The sequence below is a fragment of the Heterocephalus glaber genome, unplaced genomic scaffold, assembly GCF_053883595.1.
Source record: "Heterocephalus glaber isolate CG9 unplaced genomic scaffold, H.glaber_assembly_v1.0 deba00000621, whole genome shotgun sequence".
Taxonomy (NCBI): Eukaryota; Metazoa; Chordata; class Mammalia; order Rodentia; family Bathyergidae; genus Heterocephalus; species Heterocephalus glaber.
This window is the reverse complement of record NW_028258153.1, coordinates 1,356,275-1,371,863: the sequence shown is the minus strand read 5'-3', so window position 1 is coordinate 1,371,863 and position 15,589 is coordinate 1,356,275. Positions and strand designations below refer to the sequence as shown.

The following is a 15,589-nucleotide window of genomic DNA, read 5'->3' as shown; positions in this document are numbered from 1 at the left end:
GAACCAAGTACTACTCTAAATGCAGCAGTGGCCAAAAGTGACCAAACTCCCTCTACTGTTAGAACTTACATTCCAGTGAAGGACCCAGATAATAAATAGACTAAATCACTAGACTTTATAGTATAGAAGCTATTAAGGGAATATGGGTGTGTTACGCTTTTAAAGAGAATGGAGACGTGGGAACAGAGATAAAGAGAACAGCTCCAACTCCCTGGGAGAAGAGTGATCAGCAGTCTCCAGGTTTCAGCTCCTTCAGGGTCCACCTCAGCTGCGGAGAGGCCCCTTGCCTCAGTGAGCCTGCACTGCACCACCGAACAAGATGGGAGCGTACAGGCCAGGACACAATGCCCAGCTGTATTTGCTCGGTGGCTCTTTCTTAGATCAGGTATGGCTTTGTCAGGCCCGTACGCAGCTAACGTCTGCTGAATCCTTTTGCCTCCCTGTCCTTTCACAGGTATTGGCCCCTCATAGATAGCCTGCGTGTGTGCAAACCTCTGTGTCAGTTTCTGCTTCTAGGGAATACAGCCTGAGCCAAGTGGCCAGCAAAGGCCTCGCTGAGAAGTGACGTGTGAGCCAAGGAGAGGAGGAAGTCAGCCTTGCTAAGCGTCAGGCTTGATCTGGCCATGACCTGTTTAATAAATATGTTGTTTAATTCCACACTACATTTTTAGCAGATACAAAAACCCGCAGCCCTCAGCAAAAGCACATCGCTCCTTCAGGCAGCTAAAGACCAGATACAGGCTGTGTCCTCTCTGCCCAGATACAGCCCGTTCCTTCTCCAGGCAGACAGAACACAGAACAGGATGTTACAGAAAAGAGATAAGACTACAAAGTACAGCACATCTTCCCCTTCCCAGCCCCAGGTTACCTGATAACATCTAAACATCTGCCTTGACCGCTGCATAGACCCCAACCACAAATATTTGCTCTGATCCCTGATGGTCCGACCACTTCCCGATCCCCTATAAAATTCACTGCCTTTCCTTTCTTCACCACTGATGGCTTTGTTGCCCTCTGTTGGCACCCAGATGAATGAAGTCTGTGCCTCCTTGCCTTCCATGAGCCTGCTCCGTGGTGTCATTCCTCCGCCGTTCGTCACACTAAGGAAGAACCTTGCTAAGGGTGCTGGTGATGAAAAGACAGCAGACTCTAGACATTTCTAGAAGTGGGATTTGCTGGAAATGGAATATGTAAGAAACAGAGTTGAGAGTGACACAGAGGTTGATGGGGAACTAGAAGAGCAGAGGGGGCATTTGCAGGGCTGGGACGATGTAGGAGAAGCAGGTCTGGGAGGGAAAGAGTTCAGTTTGGAGTGGGACTTTGAGATGCCTGTTGAGTCTCCAAGCGAGGTGTTGGGTAGCTGGTTAGGCACAGGAATGCTGTCCACAGTGATGGACAGTGGGGCAGCCTGAGCTTCAGACAGAACTCAGGGAGTGGAAGGCTCGAAGGTGGAGTGTGCTGGGTAACTGGAGCCAGGGTCAGCAGATGCTCATTGGTTGGCCTCAGAGATTAGGAACCAAGTGTGTATTTGGTTGAAGGTATGAGGATAGTTGCCATTAAGTGACACAGAAGGGCCATCCACACAGAGATATTCACAAATTGGCCTGTTAAAGTAAATCACAATGGAGACCACGACTGAAGGATAGCCGAGAAGAAAAACCCAGTCAGGCCTCATAAGCGATCTCAGCCCTCCTTGATTTGCAAATCTAAGGGAATTAGATTCACTGGGTTGCCCAGGCTGGGCTTGAATTTCATTTGCCTCCCAGAGTGCTGGGATTACAGGCATGAGCCACCGTGCCCAGCTACATTGAGCTACCTCTTATAAATGCCTCCAGTAAAGAGAAAGAGAACTTAAGTTCAACCAATCAGAAATAGCCCCCCCAAAATCATAATAACTAGGAAATTTTCAGTAGGATAGATCAAGTAAGGCTACAAATAATTTCTTCGTATTATTTTCACATGTAAGATACATGTAAGCCTGTTTCTTATACCTCTCTAATGGGAACCCCCGAATAATTTGTAGTTAAGTGCTGCCAGATTCATGTATCTCTGTTTGCTCAAACTAAATTTTTATTGTGCCTCAGTTTACCTCTTTAACAGGCCTTATACCCTGAGTTGTCATAAAAGAAGAGAGGATGAATCACCACTGAAAATAGGTCAGTGTGTGCAACGTGGTCCGGATTCCTCGCCTCACACTGCTATGGTGGACTGACAAACAAACTGTGATGTGATCTTGTTTACTGACAGAGCAGCTGCTTCTGTGAGATTTCCTTCCAGAATGCATGTGAAACAGCTTAGCTATCACACAGCTTGGAGAAAATTTACATAAACAAATTAGGGTCTACATTTGTCTCACCTTTATGCCATATTTTGAAAAAATAGTGCTTAAATACAACATGATTTTTAAAGTATATTCTTGGTAATTAACAGGCATGATAGTATATGAAGTCCAGGAGGGAGAATGTGGGCAACTAAGGAAGAGGTCTAGGGACAGAGCCTTTGGCAACAGCGACATTTACAGGTCTGGAAAAGAAAGGGGACCCAGAACGGAGACTGAGGAGGAACCTCCACCACCTAGGAGGGAAATAGTGTGTGTGTTGTCCTGGAGCCTGAGGAAGATGGGATTCTAAGGTAGAAAGAGTGATCAAATGTGTCAAGTGACGCAGCTTAGTCAAGTGCAATGACTGAAAACCTCCCTGGAGTCGTAGGGGCAAAATGTGATGGGAGTGAGTTCAAGTGCTGATAGGGAAAAATCATGGACAGTCTCTTGAATGTGACAGACTCTAGAGGCTCAGAACAGATTTCTGAGCTGCCCTGCTGGGTTAGAAGGCAGAGTCTATTAATAAAGTTCTGTCCACTGCCCGCTATGTGATCGTTGGTGTCATTTTAGCCTAATAGTGGAAAGAACAAGATCATTAGAGTCAGACAGCTGTGCTGTCAATTAGCAGAAAAATCTTGGGCATGATGGTTAATCTTTGATGATTCTGAATTTCTAAAGTGAGAATAATCATAATAATAGTACCTTTTATTATATATAAAAGCAATATATATATATATATATATATATATATCAAACAGGTTATGTATGGTAGCTATTATGGTTAACCCAGGTTTCTTCTCTTGGATCTGATCTTTAAGCATCTGCTCTGTCCTCATTTTCTCTGATGCAAAATCCTTACATCTTATACTAGATTCCTTTAGGGAACTGTATCAGTCAGCTTCCTATTGCTGGGACAAAATACTTAACACCTACAATGACAGACTCATCGTAGCTCATGGTTTCAGAGGTTTAGTCTATGATCAGCTGGCTCCAAGGCACAGAAATCGTAGTGGAAGGGCAGGATAGAGGAAAGCTGCTCAATTCATGGTGGCTGGGAAGCAGAGTGGGTTAGAAAGAATCCTAGAAAAAAGGGTCAGGGACTAGAGATGGTCCTCAAGGTCACAACCCTTCCTCCGACCAGGGTCCACCTCCTAATAGACCATTCAGTTATGAACTCATTAATGGATTGGCCCATTGATGAGGTTCATGCCCTCACCATCCAATCACCTCTCCAAGAGTCTCTTAATCCAATCTAGTTTATAATATTAGCTGGCACTGAAATATATTATAGTTTTGTTATTATAATGAGAATGATAGAAATATTAGCTACCATTATGGCATCTTTTTAAAAAGTATTTACCCTTAACATTTGGATAAATTGAGGTATGTTAGCTTCATGAACCTCTGTTCTAATTTGGCCTTGACTTTCCAATTTTCACATTCTTGCTACTTGGGTGCAATTACTCTGGAGTCAGATGCACCATGAGGGCCCCAAGTGCAATTACTCTGCTATTCATGTGCCCCCAGATACTTCACAATCTGCATTGCAGGGAGCCGACTCTTCAAACTCCATTTCCCAGAGTTCATTGCCACCTGGCTTCCTGATAAGTTTGTACAGTGGGGCAGTGGTGGGAGATTACAGAGCAGGAATCCCTCTTTCCTCAGTGATTCCAGTTCCCACTGCATATGGTTTCCTTCTTTTGTCTCAGCCTTGGTAGGCAGTCTCTGCTGCATTTCCAGGACCGGGATTTTCACCCCATAATACACACTTGACTGTTTTAAATTAACAAACACGGAGAGGCTTTTCTCTGATAACCCCACGCCTGCTTAAACTCTGAGACTCCCGACGAAGAAAATCTCTAGTTCCTTCCCTCAGTTTCCTTGAACGAACTTATATCTAAGAAAAAGAGACTGAAGTGCATCACACCCGGGCACACTTTTGTCACACACTATTGCTGCTTTCTCCCCCTCCCCCTCCTTTTTTTTTTCTTCCTCCTCCTCCTCTTCTTCTTCAAGGTCTCACTACATAGTTCAGGCTGGCCTTGAACTCACTATGTCACCCAAACTGGCCTTGAACTCACAGTGATTCTCCTGCCTCAGCCTTCTCAGCTGGGATTACAACATGCATCACCACCCTCAGCTCATTGTCTTCTATTTGAGACCATTCAATATCCCCAAAAGAATTCTGTCTTCTCTGTGGGCCCAACGGATTTTGTCCCAGGCCGTTGTATATTTCTCCAACCCCACTGAAGTTTCCTAGAAATCATTTACTCGTCCTCTAAGAATTGTCTGCATTTCCCATTCTCTCTTTCTTCTGTAGAAAAGAGATACATATGCTTCTGAATCGTATTTGGCTACAGGGCAATCACACTTTGTGATTGCCTCCATGTGCATAGCACATTTGTGCGTCATTTCTCCTCTTTAACCTGTCAGTTGTCAGTTCATTCTAGTTCATCTCCAGAGAGCACCGGGAACCCTTCCTTTCATCCATGTAAGTCATCATCATTTTCACTTGATGACTCTGTATGTACCATGCAACACCATTTTTCCTCTCCCTCTCATCTACATTTAGCGAAAGCTCATATATCTATCTAGACCCAGCACCCTGAGGCCTTTCCCTAAGACTCGTGGGCACAGAATATTTGTTAAGTTGCCATTTTCATTCATTTAATTTCACCCTTAGTTACCTGTTGTAGAGTGAGTTGCTCTAAAACTTAGTGGCTGCTGTAGTTTAAGTGGGGAATGTCCCCCAAAGGACCATGTGCTAAATAAAGGCTTTGTCCCCAGCTTGGTGCTACTAGGAGACAGGTCTGGTGGGATGTCTTTGGTCAGCAGGGCTGTTCCCCTAAGGGGGACTGTGGGTCCTCAGCCCTTCTCTTTCCTGTCTCATCCTTTCCCATCCTAGCATGAGAAGAACCAATTTTGCCTTGCTACAAGCTCCCTGCTATGGGCCCAAAAGCAATAAGCCCCAACCTCCAAACTGTGACCCAAAATAAACTTTTCCTCTGTTTAAGCTAATTAACTTGGTTATTTTGTTACAGTAATGGGAAGCGACCGGAAGTTAATTTTTGAGCTCCGTGAAGTACATTAGTGGGAGAAATCACCTGAGACCCTTCATTTTTGCCTTTGCAAATTATGTTCTTAATGCATTACTGAGAAACTCTCAGTACAGAGAAACTTCATTTTAATATTAATCACCATGCTTCAAGTGGCTTTAAATTATTTCCCCCAATGAATAGAATACTGTACTGCAGAAACGAGTTCTACTTATTAGATTTCACTTATTGATTTCAATACTTTATATACAGTGTAATACAAAGGCCAATCATAATACCTTTCTGTTCCTTTTTATAATCTTTGCTTCAACCAGAAATCCATTGGCTTGTTTTGTGATAGATATGATAGGTCTCCCACCACCTCAGCAGCTATTATGTATAGTAGCTGCCCTCTTCCTATGGTGCCTTGCCCCCTCCCCTGTGTGACATCATGCCAAGATGGTTGCTCCCACCAAAGAACAAACCCTTCTTCCCAGCATGCCCCTGTTCCCACCTAGACAGTAACCTAATACTCGCTCACCTCCTACCACCTAGTGACATCACCGGCTCCTCCATTCCCTAGTCACTACCTCACTCAACCCCGCCTCAGCCCCTACAAGCCCCACCCCAGTCTCTATAAAAGACTCTCCCTGCCCCAGCCATATTGCTTTTGTCTCTCCTTTGTTCAGAGACAGCCCGGCAGATCTATTCCCCTAATAAAGGCTTGTTGTGGCCTGGTCTGGTCTTGGTCTTCGGCCCTTTTACCTGACAAGATGCTGACTCCCTCTTTTGTTCCTCCTTCTCCAATGTGAACCGCTGTACAGGCAAAGATGAACCATTCAGATTCTTTCTCTTGAAAGACTGAGCTAAGAAACCTAAATTGAGCTGTACGGATCAGGCACTGAGATCTTGAGCTAAGTACTAATATGCTTTGGTTCAGGGTGATGAATGCAGGTGAGGTCTGTCTGGGGTGGGGAGAGAGAGATAACCCTTGCTTGGAGGCCAATTACAATAACCAGGGAAAAAGGTAAATTGAAAAGGGACTTCGTAGCTAAACACAACAAAGTGTGGAAACAGGAACAACTCAGGACATAGGACACTAATCTGGGTGCCTCAGGGGTTCTGCTCAGAAAGAAGTGGCCCAGTTTAGCAAACAATTCAAAACCTGGAATTCAGACAAGGATCCTCTTGTAACTTAGTAAAAGATCTTTAAAAACTTATATTGTTTGGTAACAAAGAAGTATAATAGTATTGCTGAAGAGTAGGAGATAAAGATGGAACAAAAATCCTCTTAATTTCACTGTTTCCATTTTTGATGCCCACTTCCCCAATGTTTTAAAAAAATGTAGTGTTAAGCTGTTCCTAAATACAAAATTTAATTTAAAGTAAGTTAACACATTTCTAAGGCTTCTGAGAGCACGGCTTCTAAAGATCTGCAGGGTAAAAAGTAAAATGTTCAATAGTGGCTGGGTCGATGGGCTGCAACTGGAAGACTAAATACAAACAAGAAATGTTTTCTTTTTTGAAAAATAAAGTGTTTTCTTTTTAAACTGAAAGTGTAACAAGTTTTTTGTTTTGCTCTAATGAGAAAACAAGAGAGCAGGTAGCAGGTAGCAGGGTGAAGAAATGTCTTTCAGTAATTTCTGATCTCAAATCCGCTCTTTGAAAATAAGCCGCAAAGGGCAAACGTCAGCACTTGCGCGTGCGCAGTAAAACTCAGGGCAGCCGCTTCGCCCCCTGGGTATTGGCTCCGCCCCCGGCCTCCCGGCTTCTCTAAAGTTTGGGGAACTGTGTTCCGGCGACACCGGTTCCACTGTCTTCCTTCCATCCTCCATTGCTTCCTCCCCAGCGATGGCGTCCGGGTTGGTGAGGTTTCTCCAGTTGGGGCCTCGCTGCCTCTTAGCTCCGGCCGCCCCCACGCTTCTCCCGCCCGTTCGGGGAGTGAAAAAGGGATTCCGCGCCGCCTACCGCTTCCAGAAGGAGCTGGAGCGCTGGCGCCTGCTGCGCTGCCCGCCGCCGCCCGTGCGCCGGTAGGAGCCTCGGCGGGAAGGGCCCGGGGGCTGGGGGCGGCCGGGGACGCCGGGGACGCCGGGCCTCCACCCCGCGCGCGGCCGGAGCCCAGCGGGTCTGCTGCGGAGGAACGTGGTAGGGACGTGGACGCGTGGCGGGAGCTAAGGGAAAGGGGATACCGCCCCCGACACGTTCAAACTCCCCTGAGGTTCTTACGGAAAACTGAGACCCAGGGTCGGCTGCGGGGTAGTGCTGTTGTGGGCTTGGGTGTTGTAGGCCCATTTTTGTAATGACTGAGGGTCCTTCGAGGACGAGAGAAGAAATCACTTTACAACATTGCGAAGGAGGGAGGGAAACACAACTCCACTGTCCGGAGTAAAAAGGTCTAGATTAGATCTTTGCCCTCATTAATCTTTCTACAGTCGCAAAAGAAACGTGTAAGTTTTTATAACTCCAAGTAAGACCATACTTTACATATACTCTTGCACCTCGTTTTTTCTTAAATGTGTCTTTGAGATGCCAAAGCATAGACAAAAATATAAATAGAGGCACTTCGCTCTTTTTTTCCCCATAGTTCCATATACTAGCGTTCGAGCTCTCCGTTATTGCCTTACAAATAAAACGGTGAACATACTTGAGGTTAATTCATTTTTGGAAACTTGTAGTGTAGAATTTTGGTATCTGATATTGCCCTCCAGAGAAAAATACTGGTCCAGTTTATACTCCTGCCAGCAAGAACGGTCCTCTAACACACTGCGTTCTTTTCCTTATAGGCAAAACAGAATCTTGTTTTAATTCACATTTTGTTGCTTATTAGAAGCCTGGGCGTTTTAAGCTTTTAAAGTTCGAACCTTATGTATTGTCGTGTTATATATTGAGTTTCAACCAGCTCTTTGTACTTTACTGCCTTTTTTGAAAACTTTAAAGGGTTTTATTTTGGGTTTATCATCTTTCTTTAGAAAAATCTGCTTTTGTTCATTCTTGGAAATTATGGTGGATTATGGTGGTGCTGGGGATTAAACCCAAGGCTTAATGTATGTGAGGCAATTGCTTTACCACGGGGCTTTATTTCTAGCCCACGATTAGGAACTTTTACTCATAATATTGATATTAGGTATTCAATTGCTAATGTAAATGAATATTTCCAAAATTTAAATCAGTAAAGTGGAAAGTAAATATAATAGTCTTACTGTTTATTACACTAACTTATGAAATTTTAACATATGTTTCATACCTAGACAGAAAGCATAATTCAGTGGTCAAAGCAGAAATAAGGAATTTAAAAGAACAATGGCTTGGTCTCTGAATAACCACTTTATTGTGGCAATGGAATCAAATTGAGTCAAAGGGAAAATTACTATTACTATATATATAGATCATAGCAAAGGACTGACAATGTTGTTTGTTGAGCCAGGGTCTTGCTGTGTAGTTCAGGCTGACCTTGAACTTACTATGTACCCCAGGCTGGTAAACTTGTGGCAGTCTTCCTGCTTCAGCCTCCTGAATGCAGACTCCACCATGCTCAGCTCAAGAAGCATAATGCTTTTTCATTTCTTTTATATAGTTCTTAAAATTACAGAATGAAAAATGTTTACATTATAGTAACGTTTTCTTTACCATCTCTTACTGTCTTTACATTTTTACAGTTCAGAGAAGCCCAACTGGGATTACCATGCTGAGATACAAGCTTTTGGTCACCGGTTACAGGAAACCTTTTCCTTAGATCTTCTCAAAACTGCATTTGTTAACAACTGCTATATTAAAAGTGAAGAGGCCAAACGTCAGAAGCTTGGCATAGAGAAAGAAGCTGTTCTTCTGAATCTTAAAGACAATCAAGAACTATCTGAACAAGGGATTTCTTTTTCCCGAACGTGCCTCACACAATTTCTTGAAGATGAGTACCCAGACTTGCCTACTGAGGGCATCAGAAACCTAGTTAACTTTCTTACTGGTGAGGAAGTCATGTGTCATGTGGCTAGAAATTTGGCTGTGGAGCAGTTGACTCTGAGTGCAGAATTTCCAGTTCCTCCGCCTGTGTTGCAGCGGACTTTCTTTGCAGTGATTGGAGCCCTGCTACAGAGCAGTGGACCTGAAAGGACAGCACTTTTCATCAGGGTAGGTAGTAATATGATTGATTAATGGCATATGCTTGGACATGCTTGAGGTGGACAGAAGGAAAAATTTCCTTTTCTAATTTACTTTGTTGATATAGCACCTTGGAAATGAATTTTGCTTCCAGCAAAAACTGACAAGGACTGAAAGCTTTTTTTATGGTAGGGCTTGAATTATTTTAGTTGTCTTTTGTTGAGGACATCATCAGAAGTAAGTAATAAATTCTGGGTTGTAGCTCTGAAGGACAGCAAGTCATAAGTCATGTCACCTTTAGCTTTTACATCCTCAGGTCCAAAGATAATGCATGTGTGGTAGATAGTCCTGTTAGATCTTTGATGAATGAATGAATTAGGTCGAAGAACACTGTGCAAGGATGTAGGGTGATTGGGAGCTTCATGCTTGAGTGCCCTTGTTTTGCTCTTTCAAGTAATAAAGTCTTGGATTTCTGAGTCCCTGTGATGTACAACTAGCTGTCTGCTAGCCAGAGCTTTGCCTAAAGGTCTTATGTAATTAGTACCACTTGACTCCGTTTGTCCTGTCAGAGTTTATTAACTAGGAAAAGTTTTATCCTCTACTATTGGATGTAAAGATGTTTACTGTTCATTAAGAAAGAGTCCACATAATCACCTTAAGTCCTAACAGTCTTGATTTAGACATTGAATGCCAGGTCCTTTAAACCAGCATCACTTGCTCTTGGAATCTACTCATCTAGTTAGATAAGTCTGATCATTTAAAAAAAAAAGAAAATTAGACTTATATTAATCAACATGTCAGACTTCGTTCATAGGTAAACCACTTCTTCCCTTCCCAGTGAGAAGTGATATTTTCTGTTAATGAAGCTGAAATAGAGTTCTGGTTCCTGGAGGATTGTTGTAATGAAAGTTACTTATTTCATGAATTAAAGGATCTTTTTCAATTTCTTCCCTCCTGCTTCCATTCATCCATCTTGTTATATTACTGATGTTTGTTCATATGATTTCATTTCAATATATAAATTGCTGTGAAAATTAGAAGTATTATAAAGTCAGTTTTTAAAGGTAGCATATGTAAAATTATTATTTAAATGATTTTCAAAACTTAACAGTATTGTTATCTAGAGGTTCTGTGTGTCTTTACATAAGTTTCTGCCAGAAGTTATTAGTGTTGTTTCATTGATTGAACTCTTTAAAGGAATGTAATTCTGTATTATAAGGTAGGATTCTACCTCTTGTGTAATTCTGGTCGATCATATTGCCTAAAATAGACAGTTTTCTCAAGCTTTCCAATTTAACTATGGTTTTTGTAATGAAATTGATAGGAAAAAAACTACATGAGGGTTAGGGGTATTGCTCAGTAGCAGAGCACTTACCTGGGATCCAGAAGACCCTAACTTCAGCCCATAGCACTGGAAAAAAAACTATAGAACTAAAAAGAATATAGGTTCATCCAAAATGCTTGGTATCATAAGTATTTCAGATTTTTGATATTTTCAAATTTGGAATATTTGCAAGGCTTTGCAGATTGAGATATTCTAATCTGGAAATCTGAAGTTTGAAATCCAAATTACTATAGAATCGCAGCCTTTTAGAGCATTATATCAATGGTCAAAAATGTTCACGTTTTGGATTGTTTTAGATTTTGGATTTTCAGACGAGGGTGGTACATTTCGTCTTTCAATTCCCATTAAGCTTTTTGTTGAATATGTACTTTGGTTTTTTTTGGTACCGGGGATCAAACTTGGGACCTTGCACCCCGGCTGAATATGTACTTTGAATTCAAGTCCTTAAGTTCTTCGTACTAATTCAGTTGTATCAAATACTGTTTTATATGCAGGACTTCCTAATTACTCAACTGACTGGAAAAGAGCTTTTTGAGATGTGGAAGATAGTAAATCCCATGGGACTGCTGGTAGAAGAATTGAAGAAGAGAAACATTTCAGCACCTGAATCTAGACTTACTAGGCAGTCTGGAAGCACCACAGCTTTGCCTTTGTATTTTGTTGGCTTATACTGGTAAGTAAAATTTTAATCTTCAATTCATAACGTTTGATTGGAGGCCTTAAAAATAGACTCTAGAGGCTGAGGATTTAGCTCAGCGGTGCCGCTGCCTGTCTTGCAAGTGCAAGGTCCCGTTCAATCCCCAGTAGCAAAAAACAAAACAAAACAAAGTAGACTCTAGACTCCTCACAGTTCTTTTTATTTTTTTGAGTCAGGGGCCCAGCCTGCCCAGCCTGGGCTCAAACTCCAGGCCCACCAGCTCAGTGTTCTGAGCCGCTGGATCACAGGCATGTGCACCACGCTGGCTCCCCCCACCCCCAACATTTATTTCTTTAACATGGCTGTGATGACATGAGAGATTTTTAAACATCCCGTGATGTGTATTTATCACTTCCTTTCCTTTTTGGTTTTTCTATGGAAGATAAGTAATGTATGTTTTGTTTTTAGTAGTTTTTGTTAGACAGCTGTTTACTATAGAATTTCATGGGATGTATGTTAACCTAAAATTTTCTGTACAAATACAAGTTTTGACTCGTGTTATAGATTTAACCTTAGTCTACTCTTGTAAACAACATTAACTGAGCCTAGGAGTGAAAAAGAAGACACTTAGTTGTCCACCAAAATGTATAAATCAATCCATGTTGAGAGGTTTTTAATTTGTTAGTAATGATTTCAAGTGTTGAGATGAAAATGGGCTGCAGGAGTAGTTCAGTGGTGGAGCACTTGCCTAACATGCACAGGGCCCTGGGTTTTATTCCTCTTAACATGAAATAAGTAAATAAATAAGCTAAATATTGAATATCTTACATTCAATTGAACATCTAAGATAACTAGATTAAAATTTAGGTAAATATTTTTCTACTCTGCATCACAGAGGACCTTATTGGGTATAAAAGCATTGGAAGACAGAATAGGAAGTAGGTAGTGCCGTAAAAGTTTCATCTTCAATTTTAATTGAAGTGCAAGGCAAAGACAATGATGTGTTCTTTTTATCAGATTGGTAAACCTTAAACATATCCTTTATCAGTACTTCATACACTGCCAGTAGAAGAAAAAATACAGTATTACTGTAATGGATTTTGACAGAATGCTAGGAATCTTTGAAATATTTATGCCCTTTAACTTGATATTTCTACTTTTTGATTGTCCTATGGTTACAGACAAAAATTTGTAGACAGATATTCATTTGTTTCTTATTTTTCGGGTACGGGACTTGAACTCAGGTCCTCTTGGATACTAGACAAGCAAGCACTCTACCTCTGAGCTACATCCCCAGCCATTTTTATTTTTCTTATTTTGAAACAGACTCTCATTAGTTGCCCAGATTGGCCTCAAGCTTATGATCCTTCTGCCTCAGCCTCCAGAGTAGCTGGGATTACAGGAGTGCGCCTTTGTGCCAGCTCGTTTATTTTTTTAAACTCTTTATACCCCACACCTAGAAGAATTCTTGGGACATGGTGGTCAGTAAATAGTTATGGAATTAATAAAAATTACAGCCCTGAGTGGTGGTGCCACACCTGTAATCCCAGGACTTGGGAGGCTGAGGCAGGAGGATCACTGAGTTTGAGGCCAGCCTGGATTACATAGAGAGACCCTGTCTCAACCAAAAAGAAGGGGAAAAAAAAATCACAAAGAAGGAAAAGATGTATGCACATGATGAAATAGAGTTCAGCTACTACAAATAACATCGTTAATGAATTTTTAATAACATCGAGAGCTTTTGGGGAGTAATCTTTCAACTAAAAAATGAATAAGAATTTTCCGTATTACAAACTGATTATTTGGGGGTAATAGTGTTTTTTTCTAGGTTTTTAGGTGATAAAAGATAATAATTGGTGATAGAATAGCAGCATCATTAGACTAAAAGCATGATGCTAAATCTTCTGGGCTTGAAATTCAGTTAGATGATTTTCTCTATTGCCCACTTTCCAAATATGTGTGATTGTAATATTGCAAAGTTTGACTTCATATCATTAACCTTTGTTTCAGTTTAACTTACTATCATAGCAAATGCTTCTTAGCAAATTCCTTCTGTGTTGTAGTTTTGTTTTGTTACCTGTGTAGCTCCACATTGTTTTCCTTTAATTTGGTTCTGGTCTTCTTAACTTTCAAGTCACTTTATATCGACTCCAGGCATTGTTGTGCATGATCTTGGAGAGAAATGCTGCTTTTGTGTAGGTGAAATTTTAGATCAGGAAGTTTCTAGTTAAATGCAGTTGAGAAGTAGCAAAACAAACAGGATTATAGTTATTTAATGTGCATATCCATTGCTTCTTTGTAGGAATAACACTTAGTTAAAGAAGATAGCTATAGTACTAATAATAGAAATACCAGTGAAGCCAAGGAATTGGTTTATCTGTTTTTAATAGAACATGAATAGCCAATATGTCGTGTTCACTATACTTTCTCACTATTTCTTGGGAATAACTTAGAGTACATTATAAACATAGAAATATTTTTTAAATCTGAATTTTTGAAGACCTGAAGTTTTTAATTAAAGATATAGAGCTGGTCAAGTGTGGTGGCCCACACCTGTAATCCAGCACTCGGGAGGCTGAGGCAGTAGGATTGTGATGAGATCGAGGCCAGCCTGAACTACATGAGACCCTGTCTCAATAAAACAAAACAAAACAGCAACAAAAAACAGAACTTATATATCCCCCATTGTGCTAAAGTTTAGATGATAGAACAAAGCCATAATTTTTTTTTTTTTTTTTTGGTTCGAGGGATCGAACTCGGGTCCTTGCGCTTACGCAGCAGGCAGCGAAACTACTGAGCTAAATTCCCAGCCCAAAAGCCCTAAGTTTTTCAGCAGAATCTTCCCTCAAGTTATATTGCACATCAAATGATTTAAAAATAACTAATCATAATTCTCAGGAATATTTTTAATAGTTTTAGGTTTTCACAAGAAGGTGTATATTCTAGTTCTTCCATCAGCAGTTAAAACCTGTGCCTGTAGTTTGCATTTGCCTTGGTGTTTTTGACTTGAAAAATACTGGGCCTAGTATATTGTTTATATTTCTTTGTGTAGCTGCTGTGTAAAATGAACTTGAGAGAGAGAGAGAGAGAGAACTCGCTCACAAGCGCTAAGACTATCAGGTTACCTTGGCGGCTTTGTCAAAGTAAGATTTGCAAGGCATAACGGCTTTGTGTGCTGCCTTACGGGAGCACTGTTGTTTTAAGACCACTGTTGGTTTTTTCCTAGTGATAAAAAGTTGATGGCAGAAGGACCTGGGGAGACGGTATTGGCTGCAGAAGAAGAAGCTGCTCGAGTGGCACTTAGAAAACTGTATGGGTTCACGGAGAGCAGAAGGCCCTGGGACTACTCCAAGCCCAGGGAGAGCTGGAGGGCGAGGACCATCAGCACTGCCAGCTGACCCAGTGGTGATGCGCCGCCCTGACACCAGAGGTGTTCCAAGCCAAACAGTTCCAGAATTGTAAATAAGTGTCCTGTTCTTCACATCGTGTTCCTAAAATTAAATGTTTATTAGGTCATAGGTTTGTGTTTTGTCAAAATTGTTTGTTTTTTTTTTAAATTTTCTAAGAAATTATTTTCTGAAGTCCTTCTTTTCTCCCTAATTATTTCACGTGTACAGCTAGGTGTCTTTTATTCCCCTCCATCTGTGAGCTGTTACAATTCAAGACAGCATGGCATATGTCTTAGGGGAAGTTTGCTGTGATACCAGTAAAAAGTCATCGTTCCTTTCAGTGTCATGGTGCAGTTTAACTTGGTGTACCCAGGGCAATAGGAAGTTATCACCTTTCATTCTCATCACCTTTAGGATGGTAATGCTGTGACTTTTAGATATGCAAAGTATAGATCACAACTGACAGCTTTTTACATGATCTCGACAGGCAAGGTTTAAAATTTTGTGTATGTATGCTTCTTAATTTGATTTCCATAAAATAAATGGCAGAAAAGTAAATTTTACATTTTTAAGAAACTGCCTATTCTAAGAAAAAGAAACTCAAAAGCAGCTTAAAATATTGCTAATGGAAAAATAAGGTGTGTGTTTATTAATTCAGTTTAATATTCCATAATCGTCGTGGCTATTTTGTACCAAGCACTCTTCTAAGTATTAGAACACATTGAATTCAGTAGAGGGCAGTCTTTGTGTTTCTAGTTCTTTGATCCT

The 15,589-nt window shown here is 41.1% G+C and overlaps 1 protein-coding gene across 1 annotated transcript; it reads left to right on the top strand.

The window, feature by feature from the left end:
- The first annotated feature begins 7,101 nt into the window (after positions 1-7,101).
- On the top strand, positions 7,102-14,950 carry Mrpl44 (mitochondrial ribosomal protein L44). The gene is made up of 4 exons (XM_004864466.3): positions 7,102-7,385; positions 9,012-9,480; positions 11,290-11,468; positions 14,659-14,950. The coding sequence occupies exons 1-4, from the start codon at positions 7,207-7,209 to the stop codon at positions 14,828-14,830; spliced, it is 999 nt and encodes a 332-aa protein (XP_004864523.1). The 5' UTR covers positions 7,102-7,206; the 3' UTR covers positions 14,831-14,950.
- The last annotated feature ends 639 nt before the right edge of the window (positions 14,951-15,589 follow it).